The sequence below is a fragment of the Mchenga conophoros genome, linkage group LG12 (assembly GCF_057382185.1).
Source record: "Mchenga conophoros isolate Kocher_MC1m ecotype Shallow Benthic linkage group LG12, M_conophoros_male_GT1.1, whole genome shotgun sequence".
NCBI classification, from domain to species: domain Eukaryota; kingdom Metazoa; phylum Chordata; class Actinopteri; order Cichliformes; family Cichlidae; genus Mchenga; species Mchenga conophoros.
In genome coordinates this window covers 16,638,328-16,656,901 of record NC_140537.1, presented here as the reverse complement: position 1 = coordinate 16,656,901, position 18,574 = coordinate 16,638,328, and the positions used below count along the sequence as shown (strand labels likewise).

Sequence of the window (18,574 nt, the reverse complement as noted above, 5' to 3'; positions counted from 1 at the left end):
CAATGTACATGATGCAAACACAAAAAATATGGTGCTTTTAGTGGTGAATGTTCCAAAGCCATAATGTATTTGGTCAGCAAAGTGACATAAAATACTGGTTCTCCCAGTATAGTCAAGCCAACATCCATGTAACTCATATAGTTGACATAAAATATAGTACAGTAGCATAGATACAGTGCTTTATAAAGAGACCAAATTGTTTCATTTCAGAATTGTATCTAAGCAACGTGCATTATCACTGAGACATTTGAGGGGAGACTCCCCGGTTCTGATATTGCTAGGGATGATGCAATGATCGGGGACCATTCTTAATTTCGTTGTTCTCATGACAATGACAATAAAGTTTCTGATTCTGATTCTGATTCTGAAAAAATGTCACGTGACTAAGGTTGACCTTCAGTGGCTGTGACGGACAATTGATTATGGATAGAATTGCGGGATTGTGTAGTTTTGAGCTGGGCTCCAGATCATTGTGCTGTTTTGGGAGGAAGTTTACTCCAGAGTCAAGCAGCATCCATAGCAAATTGAGTGGCTTTTCAAAATGGAGCGATACATTTCCTTGTTTTTACAATCACATAAGCACCACCAAACCATCACGCTGATTAAAGATGGTCCCAGATATTTTTCTTTTTTCATAAGACAGAATCAATTTCATCAGTCTGAAATTAAATGTGGTCTAGTTGGAAATAACATGCAATCTGTTTCTGATAATAAAGTGTTGCCGTCTAAAGACAGAAATTCACATTTAACTATTACATTTGCACTCGGCAAGCTTCCTGCTCTACAAGAATATAACCAGTAACATGTTTGGAAATGTGGCTGCATTTATAAATTAGACAGCAATTATTGGCAAACCTTTGACAATCTGTGATTGCAGCCAGCCCAAGTCAGACTGTGACTGTTTGCAGAACGGTTGCCTACTATTTGGCGGCCTGTGAAATTGCCTTGAGATAAAAAGTAATCGTGTGCGCAACACAACAACAGCATTGTGACTGTGCTATTAGTTTGCTCTGAATTATCAGATACTTTGTTGAGCTAAGTGTGTACACTGTTGGGTGGTTTTTCAGGTGAGCTGATTTAATGAAACTGTACTTGGTTAAAATTATATCAGGATGGTGGTGCATGAGATGGGCCCTCTTGGTGTCCCTGTATTGATATAATATTGCAGTAGTATGCTGTACTGTTTCATTCCCTCTCCTTAATACGGTCACATTTTTAGTGCTGACATTAATTCAGGCTGGTGTTTTGCAGATACTGTTTAATGAAGCTGTCAGACTCCTGGGCTCTGTGGCATATGTTTCTTAATGTAGTGATAATGATGTACCTGTCTTTTTGCTCATTTACGTAATAACACCACCCACTTCACTTTGTATTCTAGCTAGATCCAGTTTATGCTGCTCCGGGAGTAGTGCTGCAATATTTGGATACCAAGTAAGCACTGGGGCCGATACTAAACCTATAACGGTATCTTATCCTATCGATCCAATCACACTAGTATCAGTCCAAAACCAATACCAGTGTTGGTATCAATATTGTTGTTTTTCCCCCCAAACTTGGCAACAAAAAAGTGGCTCTACAAAGACTCAGTATGCAAAAGTAATTTGTACTCGAGCCTAACTGTTTAACTGATAACATAGCTTAAAAAAACATCATTGTTAAAAGCACTTTGAACAATTACGAGTACAATACACGTGAAAAAGTTCGTGGCCCGTACGGGGATCGAACCCGCGACCTTGGCGTTATTAGCACCACGCTCTAACCAACTGAGCTAACCGGCCAGTGTAGGGCGTGACTTTGAGACCCTACATGGCAGAACATCTGATAGGAAACTGAAAGTTAAAGGGAGGAGATTCTCATTATAAACCTGAACAGAAAGTGGAAGTGAAAGAGAACAGACGGCTCTTCACAAAAGGCTTTAAAACTTTTAACTTCGTGAACTTCAATCAGCCTAAACGACACAAGGTACAGATATTTCGTTGTATTTATCGCGAGTAATCGGTACTCAGTTTTTATGACAAACCTTAGAGTCCTACTGTGTTGGATAAAAACCGGCCAACGCTAATTTAGCCAAATATTGTTTGATTTCTGCATATAATGTTAGTTCTTTTCTGGGCATCTAAATACTCAGTACTACCAAATTCGCTATATTATACAGTATGGTTTACAATATTAGGATACATTATGTAACTTTAACTGTAGATTTGACTTTAAGCAGCTGTCTTACAGTCAAGGTTTGGGGGTTTTCAGCTATTTTTTCTCAATATAGACTACTTTTTGACATAAACGAGGTACTTCTCTTGTCACGTAGACTTATATATTGAAATCTGTACAGCTAACAATGCAGTTGCCGTTGTCACAATTAACATTTGACCCAATCTGATTCACTGAGGTCAAAGTCCTGAGCTATGTGCAATAAACTGTATGCCCCGAACCTCTCCTGAATTTGTTATAAGTTACTGGCATTAATGTTCATGCCTTACATGGTTTCTGGTCTTTGCAGGGCTTAAGTTACTGGCAGCCATTTGTGAAGCAGGATGTCGCTACAGTTCTTTGGATGGGAGGTTACCTATGATGATGAGTCTCCCAGTGTGGAGCTGACAGCCTCCCAGGCACCGAAAGATAAGGGTGTCTACACCATGTACCATGGTACCAGCATTGCCAATGCACGTCTCATCCTTGCCAGTGGCTTTCAGCAGTCGCAGGGGGGCATGCTAGGAAAGGGTGTGTACGTCAGCCGTGATAAGAAAAAGGCAGAACGTTATCCATTGAACAACAGCCCTGCAGACCGTGTGGTCCTCAAGTTACACGTGCGTGTTGGCCGTGTCAAACGCATTGACAAGGACAACCATCCTATGCAGTACACTTGGAGCACGCAGGGATATGACACTGCTTGGGTACCCCCTAACTGTGGGATGAAAGCTGTGCCCAGCGGCCTGGAAGAGGACTGTGTGTTCGACCCCAAAAGAGTGACAGTCGTGGGCATTACAAAGGCTCCACACAATGTGCAGACAGAACTTCAGCAGCTGGTGACTAAGAACATCAGCCATTCCAGCACAGTCCCGGGTGGAGTAGTGCATGGTGCTACTGCTTTGGACGTGTGTTCACTATGCAAACGCAGGCAGCAGCAGTCGCCACACATCACGACACCATGCTGGGGCTGTGGGCAAAACATCTGTATTCTTATGAGCAAACATGTATGTCCAGTTAGCGTTTGAGAGTGAGTGACACGGATGGATTCACATATATGATCCGGCAGAGTGTCAGAAAAAAGCTCAAAAATGCATATGACTCAAAGTTTCTTCTGTTTCTTCAACTTTAGGGATGTTTGAATATTGTTTACAAAGTTTTATGTGAATTTTAAAAGTCACTGCTCATTCTAATTTACACTGCTGTCTTTTATAGTTTACATGTAATCAAGATGAGACAATCGTTAGATATTGAGAAAATGTCTTTATTTAGCCTTGAATGTGGATGCGGTACCTGCATTTTAAGCACATTTTGAAATATGTGACAATCATAATTTCAACTTACTGAGGTGATTAGATCATGTAAAGCCATTAAAGCCATTATTTAAAGACCCACTGATAGTGGTGGTTTTTGTCTGGTGATAAACCTGCTAAGCAATGTGATTTCATAAAGCATAAGGAGATGGATGCAAAGTTCAGGATGAAGAGTTGAGGACTGAATGAAACTCCAGTAATCTTTGATCTCCGTTCATTTTGGCATGTTGCAATAGGACCTGCAAAAAGAAGTGGTGGTAAACGATTACAAAGGCAAGGACCAAGAATAATCACTTTTAGTTTAACTATGTGTATGCTGTCACCATTTCCACAAACGTTTCTCCCAAACAAATGTTCCTAAGTGGTGTCTGCAGGAATGAGGTAGCTGCATGTTCACCTTCATGAGTTCCTCGTCGTTTTTGGCATGCAGGTGTCTCAGGAGATACCAACTGGCCACCTGCACCACTGTCGCTGGTATATCTTGAATGTAAACCAGCCTCTCCAGCAAGCGTCTTGTTTCCCTATAGAAGACACAGCAGACATGAACAAACGTATAACATGATTGCTATCCATTAGGCAGAGGGCCTGGTGGCGCCTGTGTCCGGCAGCCTCGCCTCTGTCAGTGCGCCCCAGGGCAGCTGTGGCTACAATGTAGCTTGCCATTACCAGTGTGTGAATGTGTGTGTGAATGGGTGAATGACTGAATGTAGTGTAAATGGTAAATGGTAAATGGCCTGTATTTATATAGCGCTTTACTAGTCCCTAAGGACCCCAAAGCGCTTTACATATCCAGTCATCCACCCATTCACACACACATTCACACACTGGTGATGGCAAGCTACATTGTAGCCACAGCCACCCTGGGGAGCACTGACAGAGGCGAGGCTGCCGGACACTGGCGCCACCGGGCCCTCTGACCACCACCAGTAGGCAACGGGTGAAGTGTCTTGCCCAAGGACACAACAGTGTAAAGCGCTTTGGGGTCCTATGGACTAGAAAAGCGCTATACAAATGCAGGCCATTTACCATTTAGGCAGCCTGTTCCCATGTAAATGTTTCTCTTCCTTTTTTGGATGCTTCCTTTACGGGTCACCAAAGAGGATCATCTGCCTCTATCTTACCATATCCCCAGCATCCTCCTTTGTTACACCAACCCTCTGCATGTCCTTCTTCACTACATTCATAAACTTTCTCTATTATCTTCCCCTTTTCCTCCTACATGGCAGTTCATTATCCACAATAATGTATCCACAATCTCTACTCAGCCCATGTCCAAAGTATCTCAGCCTTGCCTCTCCAACTTTGTCTCCAAAACACTCGACATGAGCTATTCCTCTGATGTCCAACTGCAGCTTGGACTCCTGTCTTTTTGTTGGGGCCCTTGTCCGTACGTCATAGCAGGTCTAACTACTATCTGCTATCCTGTCACAAATCACCCAGATACTTGTCTCCACCTGCTCCACCTCAGTCTGGCCTGATACTGTAACTGTTATCTCTCTTCCATCAGTATTGACTAATATGAAATGAAATGAAAAGAGCTCCTGATACTGTGATTATGCTTGGCACAGAAGTTTCTGCAGCATTTCTCAAGGAATTTAGCCAGGTCATGGTTGGCATATTTGCTCAGCTCAGCATTCTCATGAATGTACTCTAATTAACCGTACTGGCAGTCCTCTGAGGGTGACAGAATGCTATAATACTACCAGGACATAAAATGTTGCTTTGCAGTTCCAAAAGTACCAATATATTGAAAAGACAGATGGAAGCATGGATTTGAAGTTTTAAGAATCTTATGTTTCATTTAATCACTTAAGCCGTTAAATTAAACATCTACAGGGATAAAATCATTTGCATGGCTATGTGGGCTGACCAACAGCACTGCAACCTGCACCTCTATGTACGTAAATAAACTTAGCATAAGGAGCTGCACCGACCTAGCAGCCATCTTTGTCACAAACTGGAGCAGAGCCTGGAAAAGAAGGGCCACAGGGGATGAGTCCAGCTTCAAGACCTCAGTAGTAGCTTCCAGCACCAAGTCCTTCCAGTCATTTCCTGGGACACCCACCTTAGAAGTCAGATCACACATGGTTCAGAGAAAACTAGGAAAGAGAAATCTGCACAAAATAAATACATCTAGTAAAGGTGTAGTACGTCAAGCTACATTAATTCCAAACAACATGTGTAACACATGCACTAACTTTGGATACAAGCAAAAAGCTCTATTTAGCAATAGCGTCTTGTCAGCCACTTAGCCTTGGCTGCTCATCCTATGATTCATCAATCTTTTATCTCCTCTACTTTGAATCTGTCCTTACTTGACAGGGGTGTAAAAAAAGAGCCGACTCTGGCTTTTTGTGTGTATTCATTGAATTTTGTAATTTTTATGAAACACAACTGAGTCCTTATTGCTAAAATGCTACCTCTGGAACAAATAAATACATTATTCCCTAAATAATGCAATATAACATTTGTTGTTTGTATTGCTACAGTACAATCCTGCTTTAATAGCTGTAATTTCACACCTTAAAATTGTAGATCCTGATTTGAATCCCAAACATATACTTACCATACAAGGCCCGAGAGCTAGCAGGGCTAGTCGGAGGAGGCTGGCTACCTGACAGCTGTGCATGCCAAGCTGCGAGGCCAGCTGGAGACTCTGTCTGTAAGCCATGACCGCCTGAACCAGTAGGCCCTGGCTGCGATACACCTCAGCCAGCCACTGAGCAGAAGGAAGCAGAAGAACAGAGGAGTCACAAAATGAATGAAGATGATTTGGATCAGAGACAAGAATTCACTGAGTGACAGGTGGGGGAGAAAATATGAGAGGATAAGCATAATTACTGTTTTAAGATGCCATTATCTTCATCTAATCAAAAGATAACATGGCTAGAAGAATACTTATAACTACATAATATTAACATTTGCATTAGAATATTAATAATGAAGCTCAAATGCTATATTTTTCATTCTCCACATATATACTGTCACACGGTAGCACCAACTGCCAATATGTTCAAGGCTTTTGCTGCTACCCTGTTACTGGTAGCAACTACTTGATGTTAAGTTCAGCAATTTGAGGTTTTCAAGTGAGGTAAAGAATGTTCAGAGTCTCAGTGAAAGCAAGAGAAAATGGCAGTAGAGGAGAAAAATAACATAATTTTAGCATGAGAGCAAAACCTTTTTTTCCAATATGCTGTCTTATCTTTTGAAATATCTATGTTTCCATTTTTAGCGGTTTTCAAACTTACAATTAAAATACTGGTAATTGAAATCAAAGAAGAGATCATCACTTAGTCACTCTAGCCTTGCTGGAGTACTTTAAATGGATAAGCGGGTAAATGTAAACGCTTACATGCCATGCCCCAAGGTTGGTAGGGTTCATCATCACAGCACTGCTGAGCTGCTCCAACACAGGCTCTGGGAGGACAGTACCACCATCAGTCATAAGGAGGCGCTGACACTGCACCTGCCTCAGTGATAACATCACTGCTGCATGCTCAGGGGACACATTCAAGACCTGTGATAAAGGTAAAACTGTGTCAAAGGTGGCAGAGTTAAATATATTGCCAGAATGGACAAGATTAGAAATGGCTATCTGAGGGACAGCTCAGCTCAGTGTACCTCAGTGTTTTGGAGACAAAGTTAGAGGTGTGCACACAGTGTGTGTGAGTCCCCAATATCCTACCTGTGTGCAAAGGACCTCTGCTTGCTCTAGCTGTCCCTCCAGCATGAGACCAGTCACTGCCTGTTGTAGTACCCATCCTTCCAGAGCCTGAGCTAGAGGCCGCTCTATTTCATCCACACTACGCACTGAGACACAAAACCGCAAAAAGGTGTTAGCTACACAGTCAAATACGCAGAGACAAGTACACAAATGGGGCGACAGTAAAAGAGCACCAGTGAGCATACCTTTCTCAGAAACCACAGACATAAGGGTCTGCTGCAGTGCTTGTCTGCGAGGAGCAGAACCAGAAAGATAACAGGAAGTGTTTTCGGTGTAACAAGCAGCCATTAATCCGGCCCACGTTGCTGGATCATCTAAAGTAGAGAGCAGAATGACGACTCAAATACGTATAAGCAAGTATCTCACACACCCGTGTTCTTCAATAAATGTCACATGCAAAACAGCCATTTTTTCTATATAGGTAAGGTTACACTCCACTGATATAAATAAACATTAACAAACCTTCCTGGCAAGAAAAGGAAATGTATTTCCTCAATCTAATTGAATTTAATTGTTCTAAATTAGAGAATTAAAAAAAAATTTAATTGTATTTGTTATTTATATTTCCAGCTTTAAAAGACAATAAAAAGAATATCATGTTTATCGTGTGTAAGAAAATAATGTGTGTGTTTACCAGGACAGAGCAGCACAGCTCTCTGCATAGTCTTCAATGCATTCTTCTGACTGTCCTCTCCAGAGTGTCTGCCACTGGCCAGCTGGTTCACTCCACTGTACAACAACGCCCTCTGCAGTCACACAAGTTACGTCAACCGTTTAACATGCAAACAATGTGAATATATGGGTAAAATATACCTTTTGGATGTTTCGGTTTTTAAAAGTTTTAAAATATGTCTACAATGTACAAAAACTGAGAAAAAGAAATTACTGCTAAATTAAATGGGCCAGTTAGATTTTTTTAAAGGTTTACCGGAGAACACAAGACATAAGATAAAAGTCACATTTTTACCTTTCCTTGGGTCATACTGGAGAGACAGGCAACATGGCCAGCTACTGCAGCACCCTGTGAAATAAACAAGTGAAAAACATGAACCCCAATGAACCAAATGTGTTTGAGCATATTTGATTTGTCAGGCTTAGTACACAGGCTTACATTTGCCTTTCTAGGGTAGTACTGTGGAACCACTCTGGACAGAAGCGCCCACAAAGAAGCATTTCCAGGATTGCTATAAATAAATCAAGAAAACATGGAAAGTTGTTAAATTTATGATCTGTTGCTGCAGTGTCTAGGGTTGTTGCAGTTGTGGTTGATTGTTTTGTTTGATCACTAGAGAGTAGAATAAAATGCATATAGTGTAAAAGAGTACATACCAGCAAAATTATTTGTTTTTTGAAGTAAAGGCAAGCTTATCATTAATGCAAATTTCATTAAAGGGAAATACCTGTGCACAGCTCTTGAAACCTCCCTTGGCACTGCACTAAAATTCCCCTGCACAGCCAACAAGGTGCAGGTGAGTAGACATCGCTGCTCGATAGCACTCCCAGAGGCTGAACCTTGCTTTAGGAGCTCAGTAAGCGCAGCAGCAGCAAGTGTAGCATCACTGTTGGCCAGTCCGAGCGCACATAAACAAACCAGGGACTCTGAAATTGGCTCCTTTAACATTGAACTATGGGAACAAAAAGTAAAAACAAATAGTTTCAGCTAAAATTCAAGACTAGTACAAATATTATTTATATCTATCTATCATTAGATGGTTTCAAAATGTTTCCCATGACATAATTAAATTGTTTTCTTGACAGTTTTCCTGAATAACAGCATATTTTTAAAGTAGAAACCTATCACACGTATCTATTTTTGATTTATTTTTATGGTTTACACAGCCAGAGCTTATGCGTAGATACTGGGCACAGACTCCCAGTGGCATGCAGATAAAAATAAAAAATAGGAACCATTTGTGGCAAGTCTAAACCTGAAAAATGACAGTATGTGCACAATAAAATAAGCTCTTCCAACCAAAGCATAGAGCACAATATAAGTGATTAAAGGAGATTCAAATGTTTTGTCCTTCAGGTTCAGCAATACTGGCAAGCAAAACGCTCTTTTTACAATCAACATTAAAACATAAAACAAAAACCAATAAAGCTTTCTGATCTTTTTTTTTTTTTTTAATACTAGCAAATATTGAAAATGAACGATGGGAAAAACCAACATTATTGATTAAAATGACAGATAAATAGGACATAAAACTAGTACAATCCATAAAACATTCACTACGACTCACCATTTAAACAGCAGAGTCTTGGCTGAGTCTAGGTTACCCTGCTGGTGCTGCAGCAGGGCCAGAGCTGTCAGTGTATAAGCCTTTTCCTTCTCACTAGAAGCCACAGCCAAGGCGCGTTCATAGGCTATAATATATACACACATGCAGCAGTTTATTCACAGCCCCTTTGACATGTAAACACATATGAAATCTCTTCACTTTGGTGTTTTCCAGTCCTTACCGCTGATGCTGTCTGAGATGAGTCCTGCCTTGCAGTAGGCCAGAGCCAACCCAACCAGGTCACTGAGCTCTTGCAGTGGAGTGGAATTATAAACATGCACAGCCTCCTCCCACTGACCTGAAGTGCTGGAAAAGCCAGAGCGGAACATAAAAAAGTGACATTTAGGATAAAAGATAAGCAATTTGAAAAAATAGTTTAAGTATATCATAATGAGACAGCTGGTTACCACAATGCACGGCCATAGCTGCCCAGAGAAAATGCCAACTCTTCTGAAGAGGATGTGGACTGAAGTAGTTCAACCGCTCTGAGGAAGCATATTGGATTGCAAAAGGTCAATTGAAAACCCAATATATATAACATTATGTTCCTTCTCAGTTATACTGCTTCATCAATTAGAAAGCAGAGACAGTCAGTGTATTTCAAATACATACCTCTGGTAAGCCTGTAAAGCCTGTCTCTTCAGCTGCAGATGCTCATTCAGATAGCCCAGCATAATGAAGGCATCAGGATCTGATTGAATCCTTTCTGAAAGAGATGCAAAAAAATATACAAATAACCAAAAAGTCTGCCAGTAACACATGCAAAGCTAAGTGAAAACCACAACACCTGTGGATCCTGTGTGCAAATCAGTACGCAAGACATGTACCTGTGTACTTGCTGAGCGCCACCTGAGCAGCAGAGATGGCATTCATCTGCACGATGTTGTAACGGTACAGTTCTGAGTCTCTGTTGCTCTTATCCAGCAGCGTGGAGCAAACCCAGAAGGCATATCCTTTCACGCCTTCCATCTGACGGAGAAACATGTCAGGATTGATAAGGAAAGACAGAAATGAAGGGAATATCAAGTCTGACAGAGCAAAGCAAAACATCACTTTGTGTTGTACCATGCCATCATTACTATATCCTTACAACTAAAAGGCTTGGAGCTTAAAACTAAGCACAGCAACTAAGAAAGGTGAAGCAAACACTGTTATTATCTTGCTAATAAGTGGGTATTACAATAGCAGGTCACGCACATGTGTGCTGAGTTCAGTGGTGTGCCTGAAAAGATCCATGGTGTCATAGCTTCCCACGCGTTCTGCTATCAGCGCCTGGTAGGAGGACAAAGGATGAAACTATAATTTAGACAGATAAAGACAAAGAGGCCAAAAAAGTCACAGTGTTATGCCAGTACTTTCAGTGTAATCAAACTTTATGGAGCTCCCTCACCGAGCAATGATGTCTTTCACATTCCTTACTACTCCAAAAATACAGCCCAAGGAATAATTTTACCTCTCTCTGCTAGTTGTGGCTTTGAATGTATATGCATTTATTAGAAATAGTATACATTCATCAACAGTGAACCGTTGCCTGTAATGTGATATTTTCTTGGCTTGGGGGCTTTCAAGTTATCAATAAATGCTGAGAGTGGTACCTGTCCGATCCAGCAGTTGACATAAAGTGGCTCCAAAGACTGAGCAATCTTGAAGGCCTCGTGTGCAAGCTAAAACAATAAATCCACATTTGAACAATGAAAATGTCATCCACCTATGTTAAAAACAGAAGAAATATGTAGCATAAACCAAGTAATCACATACCTCTATATTTTCCTTCTTCAGATACAGGCTACCAAGGTTTGTCCAGGCCACAACATTCTGCAATGACATTTAAGAGTCACGTAAAAACAGCAGAATATTTACTACCGTAATACTTTATTAATCTCTACAGCAAATGTGCCGTACGTACATTAGGCTCAACTTGGATGGACTTGATGAAGCAATGCTGAGCCAGAGCATAGTTCTCAAGATCTGATGTGAGAAAAGAAGGAGAAAATATTTTGTTCTTTTTTGTAAAGATTGCTTAGAAGTATATAATTATTTATAATCGTAAAAGGTTTTGTAAAAATGATTGCACCTTCTTGTAGACTAAAAATCTTGAGGTGACTTAAATGAAATGAAATGTATTCATAAGATTTGCTTTTCTATTTTTGTAACTTAACAACATATTTATCAAACTTAAGTCCATTAAGTTGAGAGACCTTAGTACTCTTGTCAGAGAAATAAAGATATTTTTCAAATGCCACAACATTTTGACTCTTTTTATGTAGAAATAATAACAGGCAGAGCTTTCAACAGACTTCAGGGAGACGATGTTGCTTCATTCCTAAGTGCAAAAGTAAGGGAAATAAAACAAGCTATACAGGCTTTTACTCTAAAAACACAACCGTTACCTGAGAATGTCGTTACCTTTGTTCATGGAAACAACTCCCAGGGCATTCCAGTAGCTGTGGTTGCTGCTGTCCATCATGATGGCTTTTTTTAAGCACTGCATAGACAAAAAGACCATGAGATAGAGACCTCTTTCTGGAACAAACAATGCAAAGATGTTGTACAGGGTTCGGCAAATAACCTGCTGGGCCTTCTCTATGTCCATAGCTGGGGAGTTCTGGTCATTCTGTGTAAGGCTGGCCTGATGATAATAGTTGAGCCCTAAGTCATACCACCGACTGGCAACTTCAGGCATCAGTTTCAAAGCATGAGCATAGCACCTGTGGCAAAACATATCAGTTTCAATTTCTGCTTGGCTAAAAGGGGCAGGTAGGATAAGCAATGTAAAAAAAAGCACAAATATATAGTACTAACTATTCTTATGCATTATCAGCCTTATAATGATATGATAATGGCCATACCTCTCACCGACTTTTAGTGTCTGGGCCTGGTTGAGCATTTGGCTCTCAGTGTTGGCATCTAAACCAGCAAGTAGGGCTGGCACTATAACCTTGGCTCTGTTTGGGGAGACGGTGCTAACTGCAGTGCAAGCATCGCCCAGCAGCTTCCACAAGCAGGAAAGGTCTGGTCGCAGCTGTACAGCTCTGGAGATCACAAAGTAAAGAATCTTAGAAAAAGACTACGTGTGCTATGCATAATGTTCAGAACCACCAGATGAAGTATCGAGGAACAGCCCTACAGTAAACGCAGGAGCTCTTGACCAGCAACAAGATAAGTGTTGGAATAAAGTTCAACTTTTGCCAAATAATGTCAAGTGGTATAATAAATAGATTCGTCAATCAAATGTCAGTATATTCACCGCTAAAAGGACCATTACTGCACCATAGCTTCACTAGCAAGTACCTGTTTGCTGTTATAACAATATTACAGATGTCATATATAGAGCGTTTAGGGTTCGCGGGTTGAATGAGTGTGTTGTCATTACCTGAAGAGGTTCTGTATTGCTTGCTGAATGAGGTCAATGGCTCCTCCATCTCTGCAGTCCTGCATTAAACTTTTTGCCAGAGACAGCTGACACTCCCCAAGACCTGAATAAAAGACCATGTTAAGTAAAATTAAATGCCCAGATTTAGACATATCACTCCCTGAAGATGTGCAATAAAATACCTAATAGATTACATTAAATCAAATAAAGTGCATCTAAAGGGTACAATGAAACATTCACTTACCTTTAAGAGCAGGGACATAGTCCTGCTTTGCTGTGATCAGCAAGTACTCTGCGACAGCCTCTTTGAACTTGCCCAGAGTCTGTTTGATTGCAGCAGCCTGGTAGACACTGTAGATGGAGCAGGGCTGAAGCTGATGGGCTTTACCAAAAGCTTTCAGAGCTGCTGTGAAGCTCCGGCGGTTTAGATATGCTTCACCTAAACACTCCCAACACACCCAGTCCTCTGGGTCTGCTCTTAAAGCGGCCTGCAGGCTAAAATTAGAAATAAAATATTCAACAGCACTTATACACTTAGACCGTGGTAATAAATTTAGTTGTCTCAGATGTGTAAATCTTACTCCGCTATGGCCTGTTGATTTTCTGCAACTTTCAGGTAGTATAGGCCTCGTCTCATCCAGGCCCATTTAGCCGAGCCTGGAGTGGCTTTCTCTAACACAGACTGAAGAATGGCTAAGGCAGCGTCCTGTGTCAATCAGCAAAGAGAGAAAGAAGGCACAAAACGGGGAAAAAACTTGTAAGGAGACTAAAGGCAATAGCAAGGAGCCAAACAAGACGCCCGATTCTCAGAATTTGGTGACTTTTTCACCCCCAAGACAACTCACCATGTCTCCCTGCCCCATACTGAGATCCACCGAGGCAGCGCCAGACTCCACATCTTCACTGTCCAGCTGAAAGGCCTTTTTGTAGCAGCCTTGTGCACGGCCATAATCCTTTGCAATGTCCCGATAATAATGCCCCAGGTAGCGAAATACACAGCCAAGGTGTGGATCTAGCTTTGCAGCCTGAAAAGGGCAAAACAGGCCTTTCAAACTAAAATGTCATTCATCTCTTATTTTCAAAGACCGACCCATTAGCACCTGAATTCACCTTTCCTACCACATACACAAAACTTTCAATAATAATTTCACAAACCTTCAGCAAATGTGTGTGAGCTTTGCTCCGGTCTTTACGGGTCTCTTCTCCCATGTCCCAGTAGAGCTGTCCAAGCAAAAAAAAATACTCTCCACAGTCTGGGCTCTGACTTGCAGCCTTTAGGAAACTACATTAAAAAAAATACAAAAAACAGTTTGGTGGGATGAACCAAATTATTTTATGCCATGCAAATGGGCTCTTTTACGTAAGTTTAAGACAGTAGACTGCCATAGAAAATACGAATAAAAAGATTTATTCGTCTTTTTTTTTTTTTTACCTCTGCTCTGCCAGCTGCTTTTCACCTTTAACCATGTGCACCAGTCCTCTCAGAGCCAATCCTTGGGCTAGGTTTGGGTTGGAAGCCACCAGTTCTGATGACACCTATAAAGAACAGACTAGTTTACTGCTGGCCAGTTCATCAGTTCACCAGACACATACTCCTTGCGTCCTGCAATCATAACTTAGTTAAAATAACAGAAATATGTTGTTTTCATTGACAGAATCAGTAAGTATTCATTTAATTCAACCTTAAGTGCTTGGCCAGTCTGTCCCTTGTTAAGGTATGCACGTCCTTTAAGGGCTAACAGAACGGGGTCTTTTTCAGCTTCTGGAATCTAAAAAACAAACAGACACAGATGTGGCATTTCCTTTGATGTTATATCAACACTTACAGCTTCTAACAATCTCCACAACAATTTTATTAATTAAATACTATAGCTATACAATGCTGTTTAAAGCGAGCATTTACCAACTCATTACCTGTTTAAATGTCTCCAAAGCCTGCTCTCCAGCTTTCTCTCCTCCACTTCTCACTAAAGCCTCTAGTTTTAGTCGAAGAAGTCTGATCCTCAGCTCCTTCTCTTCAGAGTCACACACATTCAAACCTAATAAAAAAGGACACACACTGAAGTGTCTTTTTCAGGGATTAAAGACATTGATCTTTAAAGTCAGTACTTAAGACCCTTTTTAGTCACCCTCTTTTTAATTAAATATTGGTGATGTCTTGAGTGGACACAGTTAAATATACCTTGTGAGCATGATGTAGCGCTGTCAGCGTATCTGTAAATTTTAAACTGGGCTTCAGCCAGACTGTACCATCCTGTAGTTGAGCTCATTTTCTTCAATCCTAATAAAAGTGGAGGAGACAGATAATGAATAAAAATGACCATCGAGAGCACATATTAAAGGATAAAGTGTTAAGGTATGTTTTTTACATTGTTTGTTACTGTGACAACTCACCTTGTGTAAGGTCATCAATGGCATCTTTATACCTTCCTTCCAGCAATGTTTTTGTGCCCAGACACAAATGACCCAATCCACTGTCAGGGACCAGGTCCATGAGGCGGGAGAAAGAGCTAACTGCCTCCTCATTAAAGTTTCCTTTGGAGAAATGAGAAGAAGATACATATGACTCTGCCATTTATGAACATCCATTATGAATACAAAAAGGCAAGGATTTTCTTTTAAATGTTATTTTACCTGTTTTAAGGTAATGATGACAAAGAACCTCAAGAGGATAACTTTGGTTGGGGTAGAGGGAAATCATGGACTGACATGCTGCAGTCATTCTGGCTTCTTCTTGTGGTAGCTGCAGTAAGACCAGATTCATGATTAACAGGTCATTTTGAGAAGCATAACTACCTATAATGAGCTGGCCTTTTTGGATACACATTTCCAGACTCTAATGATCCTTAAGTTTCTGTGATAGTTAGCTAGACATAAGAGAAGATGCACTTACTAGAGAAAGACATTTGACATAGTCAGCTGAGACCTTCTTGTGGTCCTCTCCTGGTACAGGATCGATGAGAACCAGAGCTTTCTCAAATGCTGTGATTAACTGATAAGCACAAAGAAACCAAGAACAGCATTGATGTGTGTGCAGTAGGAAACACCATGAAGACTTTTGCTTCTCGTAATCAGTGGGTGGTTATGATATGTAGAAGTTATGGCGAGCCAGCTGTAGCCAGCCTATTACATTGGATTTTGTTAGAAGACATGAATCTCAAGTACTGTAAAGTGTTTACATATAAAGGAAACATAATGTTGATGAGTTAAAAGTCCACATTTTGGTCTTACATGCTGCTGAGTTTCACTATCCTGCTCCACCTCCTTAAGACAGTCTGAGGGGAGCTGGGTCATCTTTTGCAATAGCTGCACTAACTCCTTTTTATCCACGGGTTCTTCTTCCTTCAGCTGTATGAGCTGCAGCCAAACCCTGGCCAGCTGTTCACATACAGAAACATATTCACATGTGTTAAAAACATAAAACACACACATAGACAATCTATTTTCATTAGTCTTGAAACTGCATACCTTTAAATATTCTTTGTCAGACTCATAAATTTCTGTCAGTTTGTTGATCACCTCATAACATTTGTTTTTGTCTGAGCTGCAAATCGAGAACATGATGAAAAATCAGTAACCGCATAATATTCTGTCACAGTGTATTAATTACTTTCAATTTGATTTTTTATTAATCATTATTTTTATCTGTTTTATATATTTATAGGAAACTTCAGGTAATAAAATGTTTCCATATATTACCTTGCATACAACTCAACAAGTTTCTGGTAGACATTAGGCAGCTCAACCTTGAAGTCCCACTGATCAGTCTTATCATACAAATTTGCCAAGCCCTTAAAGAAAGAACAATTATTCAGACTGTGCATTATTAATAGAGGACAGAGAGGAGAGAGGTATTTTATACGGGATGACATCCTGAGTAAAGATGAATCTATTTTTTAAAGAAAAAAAATCATAGAGGCATGCAGATTAAATCTGAAGTAATTTCAACTGGTTATTATTATCAAATTAACCAATCATAGTAGCGTAGTATTAAATGGCTAGAGAGAACAGTTATCATTAACTAATACATTCTGTACCTTACCTGCCAAGCCAGCAGCTGCTCCGGCTCCAGCTCCACTGCCTTTTTATAGGCTGCCTGTGACTGATCCGGTTGATCCAGTTCACTGGCTGACAAGCCGATGAAGACCCAAGCATTGTAATTGTTTTTCTCAATTTTCAAAACAGTCTAAACCCACAATGCAGAGAGGAAGGTCAATTTTACATTTTTACTCCTAGTATGTCTGAGAAGAGCATATTACATTTTCAACTTACTGTTATTTAAAAAACATTGAGATACTTTACCTTGCAGTGTTTTAGAGCTTCTTTGAATTCTTTGTTTTTAATGGCCTCTCTGGCACTTTTCAGCGCGGATTTCACTTCTTTATTAGACATCTTGTTGCTATGAAGAGACAACAAAGCAATACACCTTTCAAAAAAACAGCAAACTCTACACAATGATCAGATCTCAGTGGTTGAAAAAATGAATACAATTCAATTTTGTTTATATAGAACCAAATCACTGCTACAGTCAACTGTATAAGCTAGTTTTATAGGTAAAGGTAAAGACCCTACAATAATACAGGGAAAACCCCAATAATTAGACAACCTCCTGTGAGCAAGTACTTGGCAACAGTGGAAATGTAAAACTCCGGTTTGACAAGAAAAAATCCTCTGGCAGAACCAGGCTCAGGGAGAAGCATCCATCTGCTGGGACCGGTTGGACGTGAAGGAAGAAACACACAAAAAAAGGCACACTGCATTTGCAGTAATATGCATTGACTTTGCATTTCAGTCTGTGTGTATAGACACAGTGAAAAAGAAGTGAGGTCAGTGATTTGCAGAAAGCCCTTCACAACCAACCTATATCTATTGCAGTGTAACTAAGCAAAGGTTCAGGGTCACTTGATCCAGCCCTAACTTAAGTGTTATGAAAACGTTTGAAGCCTAAAATTTCTCTGCATATTTGTATTAATGTGGACTGGGTTGTGTTAGGAAAGAGATTATGCCACATAGTGATTTACTATATTGCAGGAGTCTAAAGTGAATTTCTATATACTGAATTTCCAGAGGAACCTACCCAAGGGATTAATAAAGTTCTATCTAACTATCTATTTACATATATTAGTAGATGATTGTCGGCTAATGCTGCTAGTGAGCAACATTAGCTTGAGCTGTGGGCTTGTTCCGATCATAAAATGCATATTTTAGAGTGCAAGTAAATTTAGAACCATGGTTTACACTTAATATTCAACTTTCTCAATTGACCGAGTTAACTTTAACCCCTGTATCTTTTGAAAATGCGTAAAAATAAAAAAAACAATAAAAGTTGGATCACCTACTGTTTACATTGACAGCTTGCGGAGCCTGCTCCCTTCTCCAGCTGACCCGGAAGTAGAAGAAAAGTAACGAGACTGGACTTTCAAAATAAAATTCAAAGCGGCGCTTCAGCTGGAAAGCCTCTTCAATTGTTGAGCTTTGTTTACAGTCTGCTTTACGTGCTATTGTCCACAGCCAACTACCAGTGCAGCGTGAAATTTGACAAGATTAAATAAACGGAGAAGTAAAAGGTGCAATCATTTTTAAGTCTGATCTGTAACTGAATAATTATTTATTAAACAATATTTTTAAAATCCCGTTTATCAGGTTCTAGAGTATTGGTTTTTAAACTTTAAAGATGCAACTAGACAGATCTAATTTT

General features: G+C 40.2%; 2 protein-coding genes and 1 non-coding gene across 4 annotated transcripts; 1 reads left to right on the top strand and 2 right to left on the bottom strand.

The window, feature by feature from the left end:
- Positions 1–1,704: 1,704 nt before the first annotated feature.
- On the bottom strand, positions 1,705–1,778 carry trnai-aau (transfer RNA isoleucine (anticodon AAU)). The gene has a single exon. It is a non-coding gene; the product is annotated as a tRNA-Ile (tRNA).
- A 51-nt stretch (positions 1,779–1,829) lies between these two features.
- On the top strand, positions 1,830–3,449 carry gig2p (grass carp reovirus (GCRV)-induced gene 2p). The gene is made up of 2 exons (XM_085294101.1): positions 1,830–1,962; positions 2,501–3,449. Exon 2 carries the CDS (start codon positions 2,535–2,537, stop codon positions 3,213–3,215), a length of 681 nt encoding a protein of 226 aa, XP_085150227.1. The 5' UTR covers positions 1,830–1,962; positions 2,501–2,534; the 3' UTR covers positions 3,216–3,449.
- On the bottom strand, positions 3,436–18,287 carry skic3 (SKI3 subunit of superkiller complex). 2 transcript variants are annotated; one of them, XM_085294083.1, is made up of 41 exons: positions 18,216–18,287; positions 17,179–17,275; positions 16,919–17,062; positions 16,576–16,667; positions 16,345–16,420; positions 16,108–16,254; positions 15,770–15,868; positions 15,511–15,619; positions 15,271–15,411; positions 15,059–15,157; positions 14,791–14,915; positions 14,559–14,645; positions 14,309–14,412; positions 14,032–14,158; positions 13,722–13,901; positions 13,458–13,582; positions 13,121–13,371; positions 12,877–12,979; positions 12,353–12,535; positions 12,073–12,211; positions 11,910–11,988; positions 11,410–11,471; positions 11,262–11,318; positions 11,099–11,167; positions 10,701–10,775; positions 10,331–10,472; positions 10,116–10,209; positions 9,911–9,988; positions 9,685–9,809; positions 9,465–9,588; positions 8,625–8,849; positions 8,336–8,408; positions 8,192–8,245; positions 7,859–7,970; positions 7,410–7,538; positions 7,186–7,310; positions 6,853–7,017; positions 6,067–6,219; positions 5,435–5,565; positions 3,898–4,021; positions 3,436–3,739 (listed from the first exon to the last, which is right to left on the bottom strand). In XM_085294083.1, exons 2-41 carry the CDS (start codon positions 17,266–17,268, stop codon positions 3,662–3,664), a joined length of 4,695 nt encoding a protein of 1,564 aa, XP_085150209.1. In that variant the 5' UTR covers positions 17,269–17,275; positions 18,216–18,287; the 3' UTR covers positions 3,436–3,661. The 2 variants fall into 2 exon arrangements, with proteins under 2 accessions (XP_085150209.1, XP_085150210.1); XM_085294084.1 differs by having other exon boundaries at positions 18,212–18,231.
- Positions 18,288–18,574: the final 287 nt, after the last annotated feature.

Coding starts and splice junctions, on each gene's coding strand:
- gig2p (XM_085294101.1), top strand. CDS start 2,535: ATGTCGCTACAGTTCTTTGGATGGGAGGTTACCTATGATGATGAGTCT.
- skic3 (XM_085294083.1), bottom strand. CDS start 17,268: ATGTCTAATAAAGAAGTGAAATCCGCGCTGAAAAGTGCCAGAGAGGCC. Junction 16,255..16,344: donor CTGACAAAGAATATTTAAAG/GTATGCAGTTTC, acceptor GTATGTGAACAG/CTGGCCAGGGTTTGGCTGCA. Junction 11,989..12,072: donor ACATAGAGAAGGCCCAGCAG/GTTATTTGCCGA, acceptor TTGTCTATGCAG/TGCTTAAAAAAAGCCATCAT.